Here is a 22,523-nt window from a genome sequence, read left to right as displayed (position 1 = left end):
GACTCTGCACAGGCCTCTGGTGGTCAGAAGGGATGAAACAGAACTGATATTAATGTAAATCTAATATTCGTGTAATATTGATTACAATTTCACACCTCTAGTTACAGGAAACCTTTACTTGCACATGTATTAACTACTTGCTCACCAAATCCAGCAACAACACTCGACAGGTCCAGTATTCTTTGGTTTCTGAGTTTGTTGTAGTTGGACATATGTTACATCGGCTGTACCTTACACTATGAGGAAACATGTAAAGTAATGTCTGTCCAAAAAATCAAAGTTCAATGAAAGGATATTGGGGAAGACATGAATTGCATTGGACTCCACTTTGGTTCTCCTCCAGTGGTTTAAAGTAGAAGCTCATACTGAGGTCTGATATCCTCTGTATGAGTGATTAGCTTGGATGTGATGGGACAAGTCAAATAGAAACAGGAAGCATGGAGGTCAGGGGTGAGAGGTCAACTTCAGATTACGCACACATATTTATGAAGGATCAAGTTATAGATTTTATCTTGGTCAATGGGGAGATGAGTAGCATCACTCCACTGTAGTGTCAATAGTAAGGTATACTCGGAGGTTAAAGAGAATTAATCAAAGTTACTGGGGGAAAAAAAAGAAAAGACACCTACCAAAGTCTACCTCCACATCGTCTTTAGAGGAGCAGGAGACAAAAAGATCAGAACAATTACATTTTGCATATACATTAAAAAAACAAAACAATCATGAACAGGGGACCAATAAAAACACTACTACAATTGGACAATCTATAGTTCTAGATTCAAAAGTACTTTGCTACTACTACTAAAGCACTATCATTACTGTGTGACTTCTATGCTTCTACTGGTTAAGCTGACACACATTGTTACCTAGTGAAAGTACACAGCCGGAAGCACAGGCGTGCGGTGGCTCCACTTCAAGAGAAATACATTCATGTTAATGGGGCTTTTATATACAGTACAGTAATCACTAATGTCAGATAGGATCTGAAATGTGTAAAGCATTGAGAGAATGAAGTATGCAACGCTGTACATCAAGGGTCAAGGGTAAAGTCAAATTAAGAATCAGTAAATTTGAGATGCCAAGTTGGATGTTCATTAAATAAAATGACAAAAATGAATAACATGTCTTACTGATGCATATGTACAGTGTGTTTTCAAATGACCCTAAACTTACTCCCTCATAACACAACTATAGCAAATATAACCCCCTAACAAAGCCCACCATGTTTGAAGGGCAATGCATATGCAATAATGCATTCTTGTGGCTTTAATTCCCTTTAAAACATGCTTTATGGTAACCTAATAATCTTAAATAATGAAAACATGCTTCATAAAACACACCTCAGTTTCATTTGTTGGGAATACAATTTAGCTGCAGAATGAGTTTGGCAATGGTTTATGGGCTTAAAAACCACGCAGAGAAGTTTGTATTTTTACCTGTGATCCGGGCAAAATGTGAACAGAACATTTTCCAGTGCGCAGAGAAGATCACAATTGATTAATGAATTAATGAAACAAACGTGAATGAAGCTATGTACAATTCCAAGTATGTTTTTGAAGAGGGAACAACAATATAAAAGGATTAAAAGCTCAAAAAGTAAATTTAGGAAAATCAATATCCTCTAAAATCAATGTGGTTTAGACTTTTGTACCCCTACTGTGGTGTTTTAAGCACTGAAGTTTATTCAATCAATGTATTCCTTGCACTTCACTAATTTGTCTACTACAAAACCATGAGCAACCACAAACCCACATTTTCAGCTCTCTCAGAACACAAGATCAAGCCAGAGCAGTAGACAATCCTCTCCTCCTTGCGAGCCAGTCCCTATCCTTCCTGACAGCAGACATCAGAGCTCACGTCTCCCAGGACTCAGACGCACGCTCTGGGCAGTATCGTGTGTCGGTGGCCTACCCAAAACACACCGCAGACACTGACAGAGGAGGTGAGGCCAGTACAGAACTGCGCGCCGACCGAAATATGAGAGGATGGGCTATTTGTTCTGAATCAGAAATGTTTTGGGTTGTTACAAAGTGGGCGCAAAGTTCCATAGTCCAATTTCTTTTTGATAAATTGATGATTTTAAGTCTATTCTGAAATGTGAAATAGAAATATGAGAAATTGTAAACAAACCTGGACAATTAGATGTACTATTATACAAAAGTTTTAGAGTGAAGTTTCACCACTCATCCAATTGGCTTCTTCAGTTCTGACGCAGGTAAAGTTCACACTTGGCATAATTCAACAGCTAATAAGAGAAAATGTAAATAGATGTGTTACTTTCAGTGCAGTTAGCTCCTCCCTTCAGGTAGATAAGATATAAGACGTTACTTGAATGAGTGGCGAAACGTCTTCACCCTCACTTTAAAAACATTTTGGCCTTAAATGTTCGTTTAGGGTAAATAAGTGGGCAGTGTTCCAGTGCTTTTGTGGGTCAGTGTTTTTTTTTAAACAAATTCTTTTTTTTTGATCATTTTTTGATAAACAATGATAAATGGGAATTGTATAACCAACTTGGACAGTTAAGACATATTATTTGTTCTGATTTGAGAGGAACAAGACATAAAATTGGTTTGAATAATGTTAGTTAGTTTCCATAGTCCAATTTCTGATAAACTGACAATGATAAAAGTCAGACAATGATAAAAGTCCAAAATGACAGCTGGAAATATGAGAAATTGTCAACAAATCTGGAAAATTTGATGTATTATTTGTTCTGATTTCAGATGGACAAGACAAAGTAAAAAGTTTTGCATGATGTTAGTTTAGGGTTGTTACAAAGAAGGTTCAAAGAACATTCAATTTATTTATTTATTTTTTTAATAATTTTTTTGACAAACATGACAAATGGGTATTTTGTAAACAAATCTGAACAATTAAATATTAAATATTTGTTAAAATTTGAGATGGACAAGGCAAAACAGTAATTTGAATAATGTTTGTTTAGGGCTGTTACAAAGTGGGTTCCATAGTCTTTTTGGTGAACTGACAATTATAAAAGTCCATTCTGAAATGTAAGATGGAAATTGGAGAAATTGTAAACCAACCTGGACAATTAGACTTATTATTTGTTCTGATTCGAGATGGACAAGACAAATAAAAGAGTTTGAATAATGTTAGTTTAAAAGTAAAGTGAGGAGCAGTTGGACAAGATCAAAATGAAGCTCTGACACTTGGAGTACGACCACAAATCAGAAACAGAGACCTGATGTGTAAATCATCTGTTGCCTGCATTCCATCCAAAACAACTGCTATGGACTAAATGTTACACGTCACTTTCCATCCAAGTTCAAGATTATGGCTAATTTTAGTTTCTCAAGAAATAATATCTATCAAAAGTTCTGGCACTCTATAAGAATTTTCCTACAGTTTGTTCCCATTTCAGTCATACATTTGATTTAAGCAAAATCAACCAATTGGGGAAGGGTCCTATGTCCTATGTCTTGCCATTTATACTATAGTTTTAAAAGCCCTGTATGTATTTGAGTAAAATGCATCTTGCCCCAGTAAAGGAAAATTGTATAAGCAGCTCTTGAGGCTGTAGTTCACTGTGTACTGTCTGCATCCAATTATAAAGCATTTTATTCTCAGATAATCAGGAAGTGCACGGTTAACATCCTACTCTTTAGCTTTACTGTGATGGCAAAAACTTTGCTTTGGCCTCTGAGAGTTGTACAAAGTATTCATAAACTCATTTCAGTGAATAATTATGATGCTCAGAATGCATGAGGGATAACTTTGGACCACTGCGGGGCCCTACGAGAGCAATAAGTTATGATCATTAATATATATTTTCTACAAAAAGGTAAATGGAAAGATGAAAGATTAAACATATACAAAAAACTGAAAATATATTTGTAATTTTGTATTGATTTGTATTCTTAATTATTGTGTATTGGCTCCCCAAAAAGCACTATTGCTGTAACATTCTTTATTAAAAATAAATAAATACAATAAAAATAATAACATAATACAACTTTTTTTTAAACTTGTGTAAAAGTGCAATAAACAATTCCAAAAGTAGATTGGCGTAACAGATATTGCACACAGATTCTTAGACATAGCTTGGTTGTCATAATGTTTCTTGCAGCCTAGACTCATCGGCTAACAATTTAATATGAACCAGTTCATATTTTATATCTACCAAAAACGTCTTACAAGTCAAGCGATTAAAATAACTTATATCAACTTTCTTTCTTATTTGTCATACACGGAAAAATTTGCACAGCCTTCAATGACATCACGATCAATCCGTCAATTGCTTTCAACAAGGTGCAGGAGTCTGGATGAGAATTCAAATCATTTTTCACAATGTTCAATATTATATATAGCATAGCTATATACAGCATACTGTACTGTACACATACATTTTTCATATACATATGGATTCCAATATATAAGAGACACTGAAAAACATGGACACCTTAGGGAGCTTTGTCAGCTTACAGAATGGGGTCCATCACCACTGTGAAGGCTTGGCAGATTTGCAGTTATTTTTACTTTATTTATTTATTTATTTTTCTTTCCTTCTCTTGCCATTTGAGTTCTACATGCTACTACTTATTTGTATTAATGATCAATTTAGTCATTATCAGATTACTCTTTCATGGCTTTTGGAATGCACTTTAATTCCTCTACTAAAGCCACAGATATACTCTAACAGTGTCTCAGTTGAAATGTTAGAAACATTTACAGAGTTTAATTTAGCAGAAGAGCTTGTGTTAGCATCACTGTCAGGGTTTATAGCATGACCAATGCTAGCTGGTTGTTTTTGGCATCTCAGTGGGAGTCTTTTTTATTCCAGGCACTGGAGTGCGGTCAGTACAATCAGAGTAGTAGGTTGGTGTAGATGGTTAGTGAAGAAAGAAACAGTTGATGCGACCTATTCACTCATTCTGACGCTGTCATCCACTCAGTACTGATAAGACAGTTTGAATAAGACCTAACCCTCTGCCTCTCTGTCTTTTACGTGCTTGCTGGGTCTCTTCAGCTGACACCTGGCTTTTGTAGAAGACACCTGACACAGAGCTCCCGCTGCGCTGCATGCTAACGCTAACAGCGGTTTGCTAGGCTCCTCTCTGCAGCTTGTAAATGGGCCTGAGTTATGGGATGATGTCACCGTGGTGGCCTGGTGTCTTCCAGCTGGACGCGTCTTTGTCTTTGACTTGTGATCTCTCTTTCTTAAAGGGCCTCCTGGGGCCAGTAGATCCTCCTCATGACACGCGCGCACATCGCAGTCAGGCGTCTGCTGGAACTCACAGAGGACTTGATTATTTAAAGCACTGACTGTATATTACTGACACAAGAATCTAAGATAAGAAGAGATTGGGGTTAAAAAACGCTGTAAATATCTTCTTAAAGGCTTGTCTGGCGTGAGTTAACAGAATAACTACTTGACTACTGCATGTTTATTTTCATATATTGGCATTCCTGTCCAATCCACTTCCATCCATCCAGATGTTTTCTAGGAAGTTAAGGTGTATATACTGAAAAACACTCAGGTGCACTGATTTGAAAAGCCTAGCTGGAAAGTGTAAGAAATGAGTTGAGAAAGTGACAACCTCTATAATGCATGTCCTTTTATAAAAGAAAAATATCTCCTTTTATTCCCCTTACAGTGATAGTATGTAACTTTCTGGATGGGAAAAGACAACTGCCTGAAAACAGAAGGTTGAACCAATACTTCGGAACATTCTCCATGGCAATAGATGGATTTTATGCCATACTATGGACAATTATAACCATAGGAACAACATTTTCATGGAAACAAGCAGGCCAAATAAGAGTCAGATTTGTGGACATGCAAGTCTGCCCACAAGGATGCATGTTTTTCAACATTTATGACTGCAATAAAAGCATTACATAATGAAAAAACATGCACTTATGTCAGTCTATTTTTTAGTAAAACAGTTATATACTATGGCTTTAATAATATATTTTTAAAAAGTTGTAGTAGCATTTTTACAGAGATGCTTTCTTTTTAACTTTTAACTTACTGTCCAGTAAATTGAACAAGTAATATTAGTAATACATAATATAATGGCCCATAATGAAAGCTTTCCCTGGATCTTTTTCACATAACCTTTGTCATTTTAATTGAACATTTATGATACAAATCCCCTCTGGTCTGAAAGCATTTACCTTTAAAACTGAAATGAACAGAAACACTGAGTGCGGGGTAAGGTTCAGGGCCACTTCGGAACAATTTCGGGCGTCCTTTTCGTCAGTCACTTTGTGAAGTGGAGAGGAGCTTTGTCATAATGTGTGGAGATGGAGGGAGACCCCAAGGTGAGCTGTAACTATGTCCACGTGTTGGGCCGGCTACGGACCAAACCAAACAGTCCGACGGGGAGGCGTGCATGTCGGAGTGGCTGTGTGAAGGCCAGTCAGGTGTCAAGCGGCTGCTGGAGGGATGCCAGGGACCGAGGGGAGAGCTGGGGTTACGAGGGAACAGGGAGACAGGTAACAGACAGATGGGGATGAGGACCTAACTTGTTTGGATGTGAACGTTTGTACAAGTCACTAGAGATCGATTTGGAAATGTTTAAAGAATGCCGTTTTCTAGGAATGATAGGAAATAGATTTTTAAAAGGTGGTCCCTCTTTTTTCCATGGAAATGTTATTGTTTTGGCTGGAATGTTTCACAGCATGGTATTGAACTTATCTATCCTACATTTCCCGTTTGGAACAAAAAAGTCTAAAAAGTCAAAATCTATTTATTCAAGTATTTTATTCCTAAAAAAATAAAAATAAAACATTCTTCCTGTGAGTGGGATTGCCTCTAAATAGATATGACCAGTAACTTTGCCTATTTCTATCAGATGGTTGTATCTATGGAGATACATGAGTTTAATGCCATAGTGTGCAACGTTCTCAGCTAAGAAATAACATTATGGTGCACAGACAAGCAGGTGGCGTACACTCCTGAGATAAAATATAACACTTGTCCTGCTCATATCAAATTGGTACAGATGTATTGTCCATTCCTATTATTCATTATTTATCTCATAGAAGTTCAGAAGCTCTCTAAGGTAGTCTAAAATCATGTAGAATCAAAATAAGAACATTGGTAATAGGGAAATTATGCTATTACGCAAAGTAAAAATATGCCAACATGATTTTGTCAGAGAAGGAGGAAGGCAGGACTGCCCGCTGGATTTGAAGTTGAGTTAAGTAGCCTAACAGAAGACTGTGGGCAAAATAGCAGTTCATGAAAAGAGAGATTAAAGGCATGTCTGGTGTTAGCTGTATGGATTTATTACAAAACAAACACCAACATGCTTCGACAGCAAAGAGTCTTATTCTGAGAAAATGCAGCACTAGTGAACACGTAGCTCTTTAAATGAGCATTAAGTCATGTGATTTAGGTCACATGACATAGCTATACATGCAATTTCAAAAATAAAACATTTTGTGATTGGTGACTGTGATGAAAATATTTCTTAGTGATCAAAACAAAGCCAGGCTACTACACCACAAAACAACTCTTTTACAAATGTAAACTTAAACAGTAGTTAATAATGATTCTAATCGATTTTAATTCATGCTAATAACAAAATTACATAAAACGAATGAAGTTGGAGCTTTTCTGTATTATTTGGAATAATGACCCAATATCAGAACTGCACCACCACATGGTAACTATTACTTTTGTTGCAAATTAAATTATGTTTACATAATTATACAAGAAATAATGTTTATAATCATCACTGCACTACGAAAAGCTGCATCAGGTATTAAGCCGTTTCCTTCATTTGAAAATGGAGTTTGACATTTAAGTATTGTAACTAACAGGTAATAGCCTATAGTAGCTTAAAATCCCTGAATCAGGAATAGTTATCATAGCCCCATCTCTTTGAAGGACATGGCACAAAGTGACTAGTTGTTTTGAGGATTGGCCTAGCAGTTGTTTGGCCTATTAAGTGTTACCTCACGCAGAAATTGGAGAGCATTTCGAATGCATATCCAATAGCCGCTGAATTCCTCCGGCATTCCGCGGTGATGGCAACCGTGAGCAAAGACATTATTTATTCCTCGCGAGTGCTCGGTGAAAATGGTCACGCTTAAGCTACGCGCGCCGCAACTGTTCGCCAAGACCAATATTGTTGCAGCCGATGGAGCTCCCGGGCTGGAGAAGGAGGGAAGAGGAGGAGGTGGAGAGAGAGGGACCCCCAGCTTCCATCACCACTCCTGGGTCGGACTAGGGGAGCGACGCAGGGTCTCCATGGTATCCTCCAATTAGAGTGTAGTTTATAGCCCCGGGCCCACTCTCCCTGACCCAGCCATAGCCGCTCCACTGGGCCCTGTGTGCTACTAGATTTGACCTCTGTACAAACACACAGCCATCCATAACCTGTCCCCCCAAATTCAGGAGAAGGCTTTCCGGGCCAACTTTTTCTCTAATTGAGGTTTCGGAGCACAGAGGGTGAATTGTTATCATTCCGACAGTTATTCATCGAGTGTAAGGAGGGCCGCGCGGAGGGACTTCCTACTACAGTGGCTAATCCGAACAGTGAGAGCAGTTATGGTGACGTTACACAAGTTTGAAATATTGTCCAACTTTGAGAAGAATCAGTGTAAGGAAAGGTATAAAACATGTATGATTGTTTGAAATAGCAGTAATTATTCTTAGTCGGACTGAGACACCTGCTTAATGCAACTCGTATAGAGCCAGTGAATCACATTTTACTCAAAGAACAGCATGATTTAGAGTGAGGCAGATTTAAATGACCAGGTTTTTTTGACTAGCCTTTTACAAACCAGATTCAAGCCCACCTTGAACAATAACATCATTACTAGCACAATATATTAATGTAGTTCATTGGAATCTGAACTTAAATGAATATAAGGAATATGCAATGCCGTTTCTGAGCGATTAGCCCTTTCGTCTTACAGCAAGAAAGTTTCAGGTTCGACTCACAGACCGTCACATTTTTGTGTCTGGGTGGGTTTATGAACAGGGCCCAGACTACAGACCCATTGTAAACTGAAGTATTGTCTAGCGTGTTGAACTTCATTTGGGGCCTTTTTTTTTTTTTTTTTAACTAAAACTAACCTTTTCTTCCAGTGTATACTTCATTTGCATCTTTGAAAAGCCAAAGACCACCAATTACACCTGAACACTACAAATAGAAACATTAAAATTGATTTTGTCCACCATCTGATAAAAGTGAACTAACAAGCTCATGGACATGTAAAACATAAAGGGTAAGCTGTAACCCACTTTTCTGCAAAATCAAGCATTCCCATTCAAAAAATTTAATAGGACTTTTATACCTACTTAGAGGTCCCTAAATCATTTTTTTTGTGGTTCAGAAACAGATTCAGTTGACATTTTAGAAACAATAGGCCCATCTGACAAGGGGTTAACTCATTTATCAGATTTCAAACTCAACTTATTCAAAAGTAAATTAACTAATGTTGACATTTGGCCACAGAAACCCAGCACTTATCCTTATGCATATAGACTGCAGGCTAGATTGAACTAAGAGTTACACCTGCCCCCAACCCAGAGAGCGGCCTCACAAACCCCACATCTCACACAAGAACTGGCCCCTTAAAGTGAACCAGCAACAGAACAGTGCAGCAGTGTCTCTGGAACGGGATATTTTTGGCCCCGGGTACCGCGTATGCCAGTATGTGGTCGAACATAACCAGGAAATGACAACATCCATAATTCACCAGGGCATATTGCTAACTTTAGCGGTGCTCATTGTAGATCTGCCGGTTATTTTAGTGCTTTTATATTGGAAAAGTCACGACACATTAAAGGCTGGTTGCAATGTTGAGGCAAAACGTCAAATGGATGGACAAAGTAGTAATCTACAGTCAAAATATGGACCAAATTAAACGGGATTTGGTTCAATGGGGTCGTTGTGAGCAAAGCTGCCAAGTACATGTGTAGTGTAGTGTAGTCTGAGGAGGGTTTATATGTTTGAGGAAATCCACAATGAAAGACTATGAGACGCGGTACGCTTGAGGTTGGAACTCTACATAGGTTATGGTTAGATGCTGAAATTCAGAACATTGGCACAACCTTGTCTTTATTACAGTTGTTTATTGGTGTTGAGGTAAATGTAATGTCATTGGGGAAAAATGCATTTTACTGGTTCAAACCTTTTCTGCCAGCTTGCCCAGTATGACATTGGGCTGTATATTTGATCATGTGTTAGTATCGGCCAGCCGATATACCAGATATATTAATATTGAGGATACTGGCTGTCCACCTCAAAGCTGCGGCACAAGCAGATATTTTGTATGGATGGACTAGAGTTACTTAAAGCTTTGTTTGAGCTGAATTTTCTTCAGTGTATCTGACAGAAGTGCACTGCTGTGCTGTACCAAGGGTACTGAGTTCAGTCTTTGTTATCTTGGCCTATGTTCAGTTCAGTCTTTGTTATCTTGGCTTATGTCATCAGAGATATAATACAATGGAAGCATAGGCAGACTGTACTGCATTAGACTGGAAGGTACAACATTGTCACAGTATCTTGAAGGTTCATGTCTTCGGGGTGCTGGGTCCTAAACTGATGGTAAATAAACATTTCCAGTCTCAAGCCTCTTCTCTTACAGCTACAATTTATTCTACAGCACCATTCAAAGGGAGTCATTGCACCAAATGTGGTACACTGCCATCCATCCATTTTATTCCGCTTATCCGGAGCCGGGTCGCGGGGGCAGTAGTCTAAGCAGGGACTCCCAGACTTCCCTCACCCCAGACACGTCCTCCAGCTCCTCCGGTGGGACCCGAGGCATTCCCAGGCCATCCAAGAGACATAGTCCCTTCGATGTGTCCTGGGTCTTCCTCAAGGCCTCCTCCCGGTGAGACATGCCCGGAACATCTCCCTAGGGAGGCGTCCAGGAGGCACATCAGATGCCTGAGCCACCTCAGCTGGCTCCTCTCTATGTGGAGGAGCAACGGCTCTTCTCCAAGCTCCTCACTCTATCTCTAAAGGAGTGCCCAGCCACCCTGTGGAGGAAACATTTCTGCCGTGATCTTGTCCTTTCGGTCATTACCCAAAGCTCATGACCATAGGTGAGAGTAGGAACGTAGATTGACCGGTAAGTTGAGAGCTTTGCCTTTAGGCTCAGCTCCTTCGTCACCACAACAGTCTGATACAGCGACCACATCACTGCAGACGCTGCATTGATCCGTCCGTCAATCTCACGCACCATCCTTCCCTCAATCATGAACAAGACCCCAAGATACTTGAACTCCTCCACTTGAGGCAGGGACTCTACCCACCCAGAGAGGGCAAACCACCTTTTTCCGGTCGAGAACCATGGACTCGGATTTGGAGGAGCTGATTCTCTTTGCAGTTGCTTCACAGTCGGCTGCAAACCGCCCCAGGGCCTGCTGCAGGTACTGGCTTGATGAAGCCAACAGGACAACATCATCTGAAAACAGCTGAGATGAGATCCTGTGGTTCCCCGAACCCAGACCCCCTCCGGACCCTGGCTGTGCGTAGAAATTCTGCTTTGTTAGTGTTTGCAGGGAAACTGCACTATATTGGAAAACGAAAGTCATTGGTATTGATATAGTTATTACTTTTCCTTATAATACATGTCAGATGCGCAGCGGTTAATTGGGAAATAATCATTTAGAAAAAAAAACAAAAAACTGACACTATTAACATTAAATGAAATTGTATTGTCATGAGAAAAAAAAAAAGGGAAAAAAAAACATTGGTGGATCTCTACCAGGCAAAGTGGGTGAGTTGCCACATAACTGCAGTAATGATAGGGCTGCATGTCTGAAGCCACAGTAAGACAAAACCATTAAAATACCAAGCAAACTTTTTGACTTCTTAAAAAATATGTTTCAAATAAAGTTTACGTCTACACTCAGATGGTTACTTTTCAAATCAGGTATATGCTATTACCATTGAGTTGTCAGATAGGGAGGTGAGTGTGGAGGCCTGTAGTGTGTGGGCCTACATCACACATTGGCAGCTCTCCCCGACAGCTCCAGGCCTGTGTGATCAGATTGAGCTGTTGGTGCCAGCTCCTCAGCGCAGACTAGCCTCATGTATACAGTGTAAAGTGGATCCTGGCTGCAGTGTGTGTGAGCCTCAGGTTAGATCCCTCTGAAGAGGCTCCAGTCAGGTGAAGGGAGCAGTTATGGTTTAAACAGGATTAGGCCAGACGCTCCTGGCAGCCGCTTGGAGATAATAGTGACCAATATTGTGTATGCTTACAATATGTGTTTACGTACACATTTGGTGAGTGGTGACATGAGGCATCTTTTTGTGAAATTAATACAAAAATTAAGTCATTTGCCACATTTCAGTCATTTGATACATGCACGGCTTATATATTTATATGTTTTATTTTCTCCATAAAAATTAACTATGTGAATGCACGGTCAGAGGGATGGTTCTATGGTTCTACGCTGAAGAACTGTACATTTTAGTTGGGTATTTGGGTCAGTAATCTCCAAACAAACATGCCTCTAGTCCATGGATGCCAGTCTTGGAGGACACTAATTTTCGACTGTAGGGTTAGGGTTAGTGTTATTGCAATTGTCCTGTATTCATGTTTCAGAAATGAGCAAAGCAAGATGCAAGCTGATTGCAGGGGCAATGCTTACAGACATTATCCTGTCAGTGAATAGTTTGTAATAAATATTCAAATTGTGAATTCCGAACCTTCCTCCTTGGATTGTTGCTAGGGATGGGACGATATGTGATGTTGTTAATTGCAATAAAAAAGGTCCACAGTTAATCATTTGTGGCAAAAAAAGATATGGCTCCGAAGGCAAACACAAGTAACTTAAAAGCACATTTATGAGACAACCATTCTGGATTGTTTGACAAACTTGAGTCGAAAATGTCCATCATAAGTAACATACCATGTGAAATAAACTATTGAATGTAGTTTGTGTTAGTTTGGATTTTTATGAATCTATGTTTGTGTCGACTTTGCTATCGCTAGGTTAGCGCTAGCTGAACAGCATTTTGCACAGCTGATTGCACAGCTTGCTAGCAGTGGTGCACAGTTTTACAACAATCATCAATTAATCTGAATATCTCCTAGGACCTGGCGCTGTCTAGGGTTGCCTAGGCCACAATACATTTTTTTCTCTACAAGGTCCTGGTGTCCACATATGAGGACATTATACTGCCTTGGCTTAATAATTATTATGATAATATCGAGTCTAAATTTTAATATTGTCCCATCCCTAACTGTTGCGACATTCCATTTGATATGTGACTTTGTCTAACTGTACTTATTGCACATTGAACATATGGTGTGATTAGAGGTGTAGAGCCAACAGAACTCAGCGACAGACACAGACAGAATGAAACATGGAGCATGAACGAGAAAGCCCCAGACACAACGCTCCTCTGCTGACAGGTGTGACGGCAAAGACACTACAAATGAGCATGGCTATGTGGGAATGAGACAGTCATTTATCAAAACACCCACAGTGAAGCATCCAACATGATTTATACAGAGGTGTAAGCCCAGAAATGACCATAACTAAATGTGAGTGTCTGGTTTGTGAGTCAGATAAAGTACTAAAGTACGCTTACATGATCGTCGGGTTGAGCTGCGTAGAGAGGATGGGAGAGTGGATACAGGCTGCTTGACTGCGAACCTCCTGCAGAACACAGACACAATAAAGCCATCAGACTTTAGGACTGCACTGGGACTCATAAACAGAGAGGAGAGAGCGCAGAGACATGGGAAAAGATTAGAATTTTCGTAGGATTATTGACTGCCAATAAGGGGACGGTACGGTAGAATATCAATTATAACAGTAGTAGTGTGATTTAGCCATTTTGAAACAAACCAAAACTGTACCCACATGTAAATAGTGTGAGGGTGAATGAATGAGCGCTGACTATGTATAATTGCACTGTTGTATTTATATGATGTTTATGTATTTTGGATTATGTCTTGTGTAGAAAAGCTTAATCAGGCATAGGAGTTGAAAATTAGCACTTGCTATACTCTGTAAGCCTCAGCTGCAAGTCTTGTTTAGCAACTGTGTCTGATTATCCCTCCCAAAAAATAAATAAAATACATGAACTTTCACAATTCATGCAGTATATTTTTATCTGCTATTAAGAGGTAACTAAAGCAATCTGCTGCTTCTGAGACTTCACAGTTCACCCAAATGGAGGACATGAAGGAGACTAACCAATAGGAGGAGTGGGTGGGGTCTAAATCATGATCTGGCAATATCATCAATTGACTGTCACCATATTACCCAGCCCTACTCCCCACTAGATGAGAAAACATTATCTTCACCTTTCAGCTGTTTCAGGAGTGGCCAGATCTAATCACCACCCTCCCATTATCTGCATTACAGGTAAACCTTGTGTCCTACTTCACAACATCCATAAATCACCTCTTAGGTCTTCCTCTGGAGTCTTCCTCATGTCTGCCAGTTTAAAGTTCAGTCCTAACATCGTTTTTCCTTTACTCACTTCTCCTCTGCACCTGGCTAAACCATTTAAACAGTTTCTGAAACCTCCAAAATGGACTTTCCCTCTGATACACTCATTCCTAATCCTGTCCATACTTTGGTTGAGACAGTTAAAGGCAGTGTATATGATTTTTACCTAAAAACATGAACGTTTGAAGTAGTCCAAAGTTATTCTTCACTCACCTTATTACTCACCTTGATGTGTTTTAAATCACTTTTCATAACTTTCAGAGACCAGAGCTTTTGGAGAGTTTTGCCATCATGCTAAAGCTAACAATATCTAGCATACCAACATACACTTCCTGATTAAATCCTTTACAATTAGATGCAGAAATCATGCAAAACAAGAGCTGCTTATACAATACATCTGTACTGTGGGCAAGACTAATTTTGCTCAGATATGTGGAAAAAAAATCAGGTACAGTGCATTTAAAATAGTACCAGGATTTTGTTGTAATCCTTTTGGAGTACAGCAAGACTGGCAAAGCCAAAGACTGTAGTGCCAGTAGTGTTTTGGGACTTGCGCCTTACCTCTCCTGGAACTGTTTGGAGGGGATGAGGCCGGCACGCGGGTTGGCTTCACCCTGGTGCTTGGCCTGCCACCAGGTTGGGTCGTCTTGGCTCACAATGTGTAGGATGGCGCCTTTCTTGAACGCCAGACCAGCCTCTTTACATGGGATGGCTTTGTCCTCCTGAGGGCTGTAGTCAAAGAGGGCCTTCATGAAGACCTGTGTGGAGAGAGAGGTGGAGAGGTAGAGAGGTGGAGAACAGAGGAGGGGAGGCGGCAGAGCGCACTGTGACGTCTCCTCAGGGGATTATTGTACAAAGGTCAGTGCAATCAGAAGTTGGAATATCCGTGGGTTTGCCAAGTGGGTCTGACTCATTCGGTCTGCTCTTCAGCTACAAGGGCTGCCGCCACCTTCTAAGTACCACCACCTCCTTAGTCTTTATATAGAACTGTTGAATTATAGCCAAAAAAACAATATAAGGAATATGTCCTCATCAATAATGAGAGTGTTTTTCATGAGTTTTCTGCTTCCTGTTCCTGAGATTTGGAAGACTTTACAGTTCAAAAGATGAATTGTTCATCGTGATAAGTTAAATCCACCTATCAATCAATCTGAGCATGATGCAGGCTGACCATGGAGCTCAACAGTGACTGTTTACCACTTGGTTCTGGAAGCCAAAGTCACATTTATTTTTCCCCATAGGTGTACCAAATAAATAAATAGAAAAAAAAGAAAGAAAAAGTGATATAAAATCAGTTTCTGAAACGTTTTAAAATACATTGCTGCAACATCACCTGACCCTTCTGAAGCAGACGGCATGCGAAACATGTCATGGTATGTGTAAACAACACACGGGTCTGTTTGGTTATTATATTGGAAAACCAAAATGAACCTCTTTTAAGTGAGGTTTAACTGTGTTTTTTGGACAAAAAATAACCAATTTGTGGACATTACCAGAGAGCTTGTTAGCCTCCATCGTTCCAAACAGTCTACGGGAAAAATGAATGGGAAATTTACTCCCGGAACCGTAGCAGACTTCGGAGTGGGCGAGACTGTTGAGCTCCATTGGCAGGAGTGAAGGGGGGAAAAGTGCCTGTGTTTGGGCATTAGACCTGCATTAGACAGAGGAGTGCCCATTCACCATGTGACGATATTCCCAAAATAGTCATATCACACAGCCCTACTACGAGGTAAACATATTTTCACATTTAGTTGACAGTTACTTTATTTTATTAGTAAAAAGTCTAAATCCTACACTTGTATGCTTTGTAGAGCTTTTAGCCATGTTATAATGTTGTTGGAGTAATGTACCTGGAGTTGTGTTTTGTTTCATTCAGATATGTTTGAGTAACCTTTTACTGTTAGTCTGTCTACATCTCCAAAGCTCAAAATTCTTTGTTCCACCTTCTAATGTCATGTAGTGTTTTTTTTATTTATTTCAACAACCACCTTTTACCTTCAGTTCAGTAGAGATTGGATCCCTGTTCTGGGCCCAAATCACAGCCTAATACACCTGCTATGACTCTGGTCCAACATAATAAAGGTCAGGATGAGATAGTGCTCCTATGACAGATCTGTATGTGCTGAGAAGAGAAGTAAGGGAGTCATCAGGCTGTCAAACTCCACACATGGATTTAGGGGTATTTTTTATGCCTTTAAACCTGTGTATTAGGGCTGAATGATTTGGAAAAAAATATCGAATTACAATTTTTCGGACAAGCATTGCGATTTTGATATGATTTGCGATATTAACAGGATTCTGGTCAAAGTTCAGATTTCAAACACATCCAGGAGAATTGACAAAAAGACTGATATATGAACTGAAACATGTTTGTGTTGTCACAATACTAAAATACTTGCAAACTTGATTCTTTAGACAGTATAATGAAATTTCCAATATTAAGTAATAGTACTTTCTTGTATATTACCATGTCACTCTTATATCTGTGTAATGCCTCAGTCATTAAGGAAGGTTCCATAGTGGTCCTTTGGCGTATACTTGTCTTGTGGCTAGGGATGGGACGATATTAAAATTTATAATACAGATATTTTCAGCTCAAGTTTGGCAAACAATGCAGGATGGCTGTCTTGCAAATGTGCATTCAAGTTGCTTGTGTTTGCTGACTTTTTTTCGGCAGGCTCTGCAGATTGGTGGCTCATCGCCTTGTTGGTCTTGTTATTCAAAATCATGATAATTCCACACATCAGACTTCACCTTCTTGAGTGGAGGATATGTCATCGGGATCCAGATCCAGCCTTGCCATGACAATGACTGACAATGATGAAGAAGCATCTCCAATTCAGAATAGGTACAGAAGCCAAGTTTCATTGCTATGATAGAGGGCCCCCTTGTGGGAAAACACTAGAACTAATATCTAAACACTGTATTGAAACCGGAAACATGAGGCAGTCTGGTGCCGTAAAGGCGATTACAATAATGTGCAATGATCACAATTATTAAAAAATGCCACAAACGATTAACTGCGGACCTTTTTGATCTTGATTAGCGATATTATTGTATATCATCCCATCCATACTTGTGGTCTTATACATATTCTGATACAGCTCAAGATCATTCTAAAGCTAGAAAGGTTCATTTCTGTCCTGTGAATGTGACTTTAGATGGATATTTGTTTAAATTAATTTTCTAGTTTCGATACTAGTTTTAGTATTGATTAGTATCTGATTTTCAATACTTTTGATAAAAGTAGTTCTAAACAACAGGGTTAGCAGTTTCATGCAGAAAAAAATATTTTCCTGTTTGTAGAGCAAATGATGGCACTTCAAAATTGCAGCCTTTGTGATTTGCCAGTTCTATCTTCAAATGACTGAGTTTGATTAAATTGTGATTAATCTTGCAGCACCACTGTGTATTACTTTTACTCGGATGACTTTCCAATAATGAAGTGTGTGTTTAGTGTTCTGAAAAATGGCTTTGACCTGAGAGCATAAAACATGAATTAGCTCCAGTCTGAGTGTCTTCCTGATAGATGAGAAATTACAAACAGTGCGTGAGGAGCACAGTGGGAGTTGGGGGGTACACTGGGTGAGTGACAGTTCAAGTTGTTCATAATGGATGGACACAATAAGTTAAAGCACCATAGAAAACAGGCCTCATGTTTAGAAATTACGAGGTACATACATAATAAATTTGCACAAACTTTTGACTGACGGTAAAATATTCGTACTAACCCAATCTACAGGATCTTGGTGTTTTCTTTCACTATTTTGTCCCTAAATCAAGATATGAACTTTAATAAACACACCAATCTGGGGCCTGTGTCCCCAAGGGTGCTCCCGCTCGAGTTAGCAACACGTTGATTGGCAGCCTCATTGCCAAGTGCTCGCCCCCTGCCAAACCAGCGGTGCAGGTGGAAAAGGGGTGTGTATCTTTAACACCCTTGATCCAGATTTGGTTTCAAGCTCGGATTTCATTCATTCATGCACAGACATTCCTTTACAGTTGTACACATACACTGGGGTTGAGGCAGGTTAAGTGTCTTGCCCAAGAACACAACAACAGAATTCACATAAGGAAGCTGCGATTGAATCACCAAGCTGTGGACCATTGGATCTCACCCCTCCACCAAGAATATTAAAGCTGGGAGCGGGATTCTAATCAGCAAGTTCTACTGGCAAGTTCTTTACTAATTTTACCTGTTGTTAACAAACTACTAATGAAATGTTTGTACATTTCTGACTTTGAAGAAAGTAATAAAAAGTTGTCTAAAAAAAAATTCTGCTCTCATTATTCTGGCATTTATCAAATAGAAATAATTTTGGTAATCTTAATTGATCTAAAACCGGAAGAGTTTAGAGTAAAAAAGCATATGTGTTTTTTTATATAGTGTATGTAGACTTCTGGTTTCAACTGTAAATGCACCTACCACTGAAAACGAAGCCCATCTTCTAGTGCCTTAGACCATAAATAAGTGTATTCTTCCCCTAAAGATTAACTTTGATATTCATTTCAAAGATTTCAATTAAGAACCAAACATGGATAATGATTTTTTCCATAATCAAGCTTTCATATGGAACCTATTCCCTTGCAATTGTTTTTAAGACTCATTCAATCATGTAGCCTTTGAACTAGCACAATCTGACGAGAGTGTACCTTAGGCTCTTTGACTGGGGCTTCCTCCTTGGCTCCAGGGACGACCTTAAAGGTGATGGCTCCTTGGGACTGAGCCTGAATGTGAAGGAACAGAACAGGGTTAGAGGGTGGAGGAGGAGCAGGAGGATGGAAATACTTCAGAACAGACACCTAAATCCTCATAAGAAACAAGTTTCTACAATGACTGCCATTTAAAATAACCCCTGACCACTTGTCACAGATCAGAATTAATCAAACAGAAATGTATCATTTATATTATATAATGTGCATATATATGTGTGTGAGTGGGTGTGCGTGTGAGACACATGACATACGTAGATGCAAGTGTTACCATTATGTTCACAGGGCCAAATTACATTGACCGGTATATTTTAACTGTCAAAAAGACCCTCCTTGTGCGTAAATTGTGCATGCATTTTGATGGGAATTTCCCATCTTCATGATATAGGTAGAGTTATTCTGTTTTAGAACTTACCGCTACTTCTTGTGTTACTGTACTTTTCTTCACTTTTTTCCCCACAAACTGCCATTTGACTGATGTGAATTAATAGTAAATATTTATCAGTCATAATTAGAAACACATGAAAACCTTCCATATGCATTTCAACAATAGCAAAATGGTGCCATTGGTGCTGTGTAAACTACAAGATCATTCTAGTTTGTTCGATTCTTGACTTTAGCCTGTATCACTAAGCTTATTGTATTAATTGTAATCTCTGAATCCTTTAAAGAAAATACCACTCTTTACTCTGTGCATGCAAAGCAGAGTGGAGTTAAAAGGACACATTTGAATAGAGCCAAAGGGAGTGGAAAAGGAGAGGAGCTTGGACGGCACACACCAGAATACGAATGATCTCCTCAGGCTTCTTGTCCTCCACTGGGATTCCATTGACCTCCTTGAGTTCATCTCCTACATGGATCAGACCTGAGACACAGAGCAGAGAGAGGTCTGAGAGCACTTATCAGAAGATCCATAATCCACAGTCGCGTGTGCTACTGTGGTGCTGAGGGCCTGGGGCCGTGTACAGTGGAGTAGATTAGTGTTTATGGTCATGCTGGAATCCACCACTGGAAAGGAACCCAAATGTTATTGTGGACACATGTGGAAATGTGCCGCTGGGTAACTGTGAAACAGATTGGACACAATGAACAAGTGTGTATGCACAACACAGGGTTTTATGTAGGCTCTATGTTTACAGTACACGGGAGCAGTAAATCAGACTGCAGACGCTGCACAGTTTAACAACACCTACAGTCTGTCCCAGACTGCAGATTTTTAGCTTTTGTTCCAAAAGCTGGGATGTTTTGCTGGGATGTTGAGGTAATTAAGAGTCAACTAAAATATTAAAGGTGCACTATGCAACTTTTATGGTGGAGGTGAGCATTTTTCCACACATCCATCTGGGATGGTGCTCTCAGAAAGCAATGGGCACCAACGATAGGCATGTTCAAACAAACACTTCACGCTGATTGAACAAAGCTTCACCACAGTGAACAAGCGGAGAAATAAAACTTTAGTTAAATCCAGTTGAAAGAAAAGGACAGGCATCTTACCTGTCCACAAATGCACAACGCTCTTGCCTCTGGACATTTTTCAAAAACAAAATCTGTATTTCTGCTAAAATAGGCTGACGTGTCACCATGATTGTTTTGGTTAGTTTGGTGCTGGTTTCCGCCCAAACCACAATGCTGCCCTGTGATTGGTCAGTCTCGGACCTGTCACGAGCAAACGCTTCAGCTGGAGTCTAACAAGATGGATTGTCAAGAGTTTGTGAACTCATAAAAATCGCTTGCAAGGTTAATGCCAACTGCTTGTTTCTATTGCTTTGCCAAGAATGTTCAATCTTAAGGCATTCATCTTATGTATCTCCACAGGGACAAGCATTTATAGGAAAGATATGTTTGAAGGCAAGTCTGTGGACAGTGACTATATATATTTTAGCAATAAAAACAAATGTAAGATAGGCAAGTTTGCCTGGAATGTGGAACATTCCAGGCAGAGCAATACCATCTCCATGGAGACAAGCAGGTTACATCATGCACCTTTCAAAGAATGTCTGAGCACTGTTTCACCTAATTCTCATACCTTTCTCTCTAATAATAAGGATAAAAGTGTGACTCAATTTAAACACAGTGTTTCAAACATCAATCATTTGCATTTTCAACATGTTGGTTTAAAGAGGGGTGATTTTACATCTATGGGGTAGTAATTGCTAAAACGTAACATATTTAGATCACCATGTTACCTTTCATTGTTAAATGCTATATTCACTGAAAACAACGTATTCATGTTTAATAAGTTTCGGCACCAAGTCACTCTCCCATCACAATACAATCAGCATCCATCACGCTAATGAAACTACTGCACATCACATTAGGTTTGAATTGATTTTGATTTCGAGATTTATGGCGAATTGTTGTGTGGGAGCATGGATGACGTAGGCTAGTGGGCTGAGCATTGCACAGTCTTACAGCCTAACCATAAGAAGAGTTTAATAGGGCCCAGGAGAGCATAACATGGTAGAGAGCTCAAAAAACCAAACAAAAAAACAATACTTTTATAAAAACTGACCACTTCTATCAGCTGCTCCTCCTCTCATAATCCGAGCGATGAGTATGGCTCCGGTGTGGTCATCTTGTCTGATTGTCGCTCCCTGTAAGAAGGAAGAACAAAAAACTTAAAACTCAACAACTTCCACTATGGTTACATCTCTGTACACATTCCTTTTCTATAAATAGTCTGGTATGGTACTGCCATTGATTGAACTTCCCTTGCTCCAGTTGTGGCACATGGCATAAATACGGTGAGTCTAGACAGAGAGATAAATGCAATGAGCCAAAAAAAAAAAAAAAAAAAAAAATTAAAACCGGAGTCTTTCCTGTCTTTCCTCTTTTGGTCTGTAGCCAGGAAGTCACGCTCCGACCTGGATATGGTTTTCAGTCCTTCAGACAGGTCAATGATCCATTTAACAGTAAACTCACTCACATATGTAATTCCACAACTGTTACCTACCAATCATTTTGTTAACCAGGGCCAAAACTTGTCTATAGTGCTCAATAGTTACGTTTAGACAAATACAAACAAATGACAACAGCTTTATTATTATTTTTTTAATGAATGCTTATATTGTCAGAAAAATGTCTTCCAAACACAAACTTTTTCCACAAACTGCCATTTGACTGATGTAAAATTGTAAATAATTATTCACCACAAATACTATTCCATCAAAGGAAGTAATTAGAAAAACATAAAAACCTGTCATATGGACTTTATACAACAATAATGGCACCAGTTTGCTATTGTTAGTTCATTTTTGTTTGTTCCACGTGTTGATTTTAGCCTGTAATACTAAGCTGATTGTATTAATTATAATCCTGGAAGAGTTTAAAGGGCCCATATTATGCAATATTCTGATCTATGTTATAATGTTTCCTTATCACAAATTTTGTAATTGGTTGTTCTGTTTGG

General features: G+C 39.3%; 1 protein-coding gene across 2 annotated transcripts in view; it reads right to left on the bottom strand.

The window, feature by feature from the left end:
- Positions 1-22,523, bottom strand: part of mpp7a (MAGUK p55 scaffold protein 7a) — a 204,873-nt gene that overhangs the window by 47,013 nt on the left and 135,337 nt on the right. For both annotated transcript variants that reach the window (XM_055230120.1, XM_033985906.2), the window contains 5 exons: positions 21,627-21,708; positions 19,894-19,979; positions 19,055-19,129; positions 14,963-15,159; positions 13,533-13,600 (listed from right to left, as the gene is read on the bottom strand). In XM_055230120.1, coding sequence (XP_055086095.1) covers positions 13,533-13,600; positions 14,963-15,159; positions 19,055-19,129; positions 19,894-19,979; positions 21,627-21,708 — 508 coding nt within the window. The remainder of the gene's footprint in view (positions 1-13,532; positions 13,601-14,962; positions 15,160-19,054; positions 19,130-19,893; positions 19,980-21,626; positions 21,709-22,523) is intronic.

Source organism: Periophthalmus magnuspinnatus, chromosome 20, assembly GCF_009829125.3.
Source record: "Periophthalmus magnuspinnatus isolate fPerMag1 chromosome 20, fPerMag1.2.pri, whole genome shotgun sequence".
In the NCBI taxonomy this organism is placed as follows: Eukaryota; Metazoa; Chordata; class Actinopteri; order Gobiiformes; family Gobiidae; genus Periophthalmus; species Periophthalmus magnuspinnatus.
The sequence above is the reverse complement of the archived record's forward strand: the minus strand, read 5'-3'. Positions and strand labels throughout refer to the sequence as shown.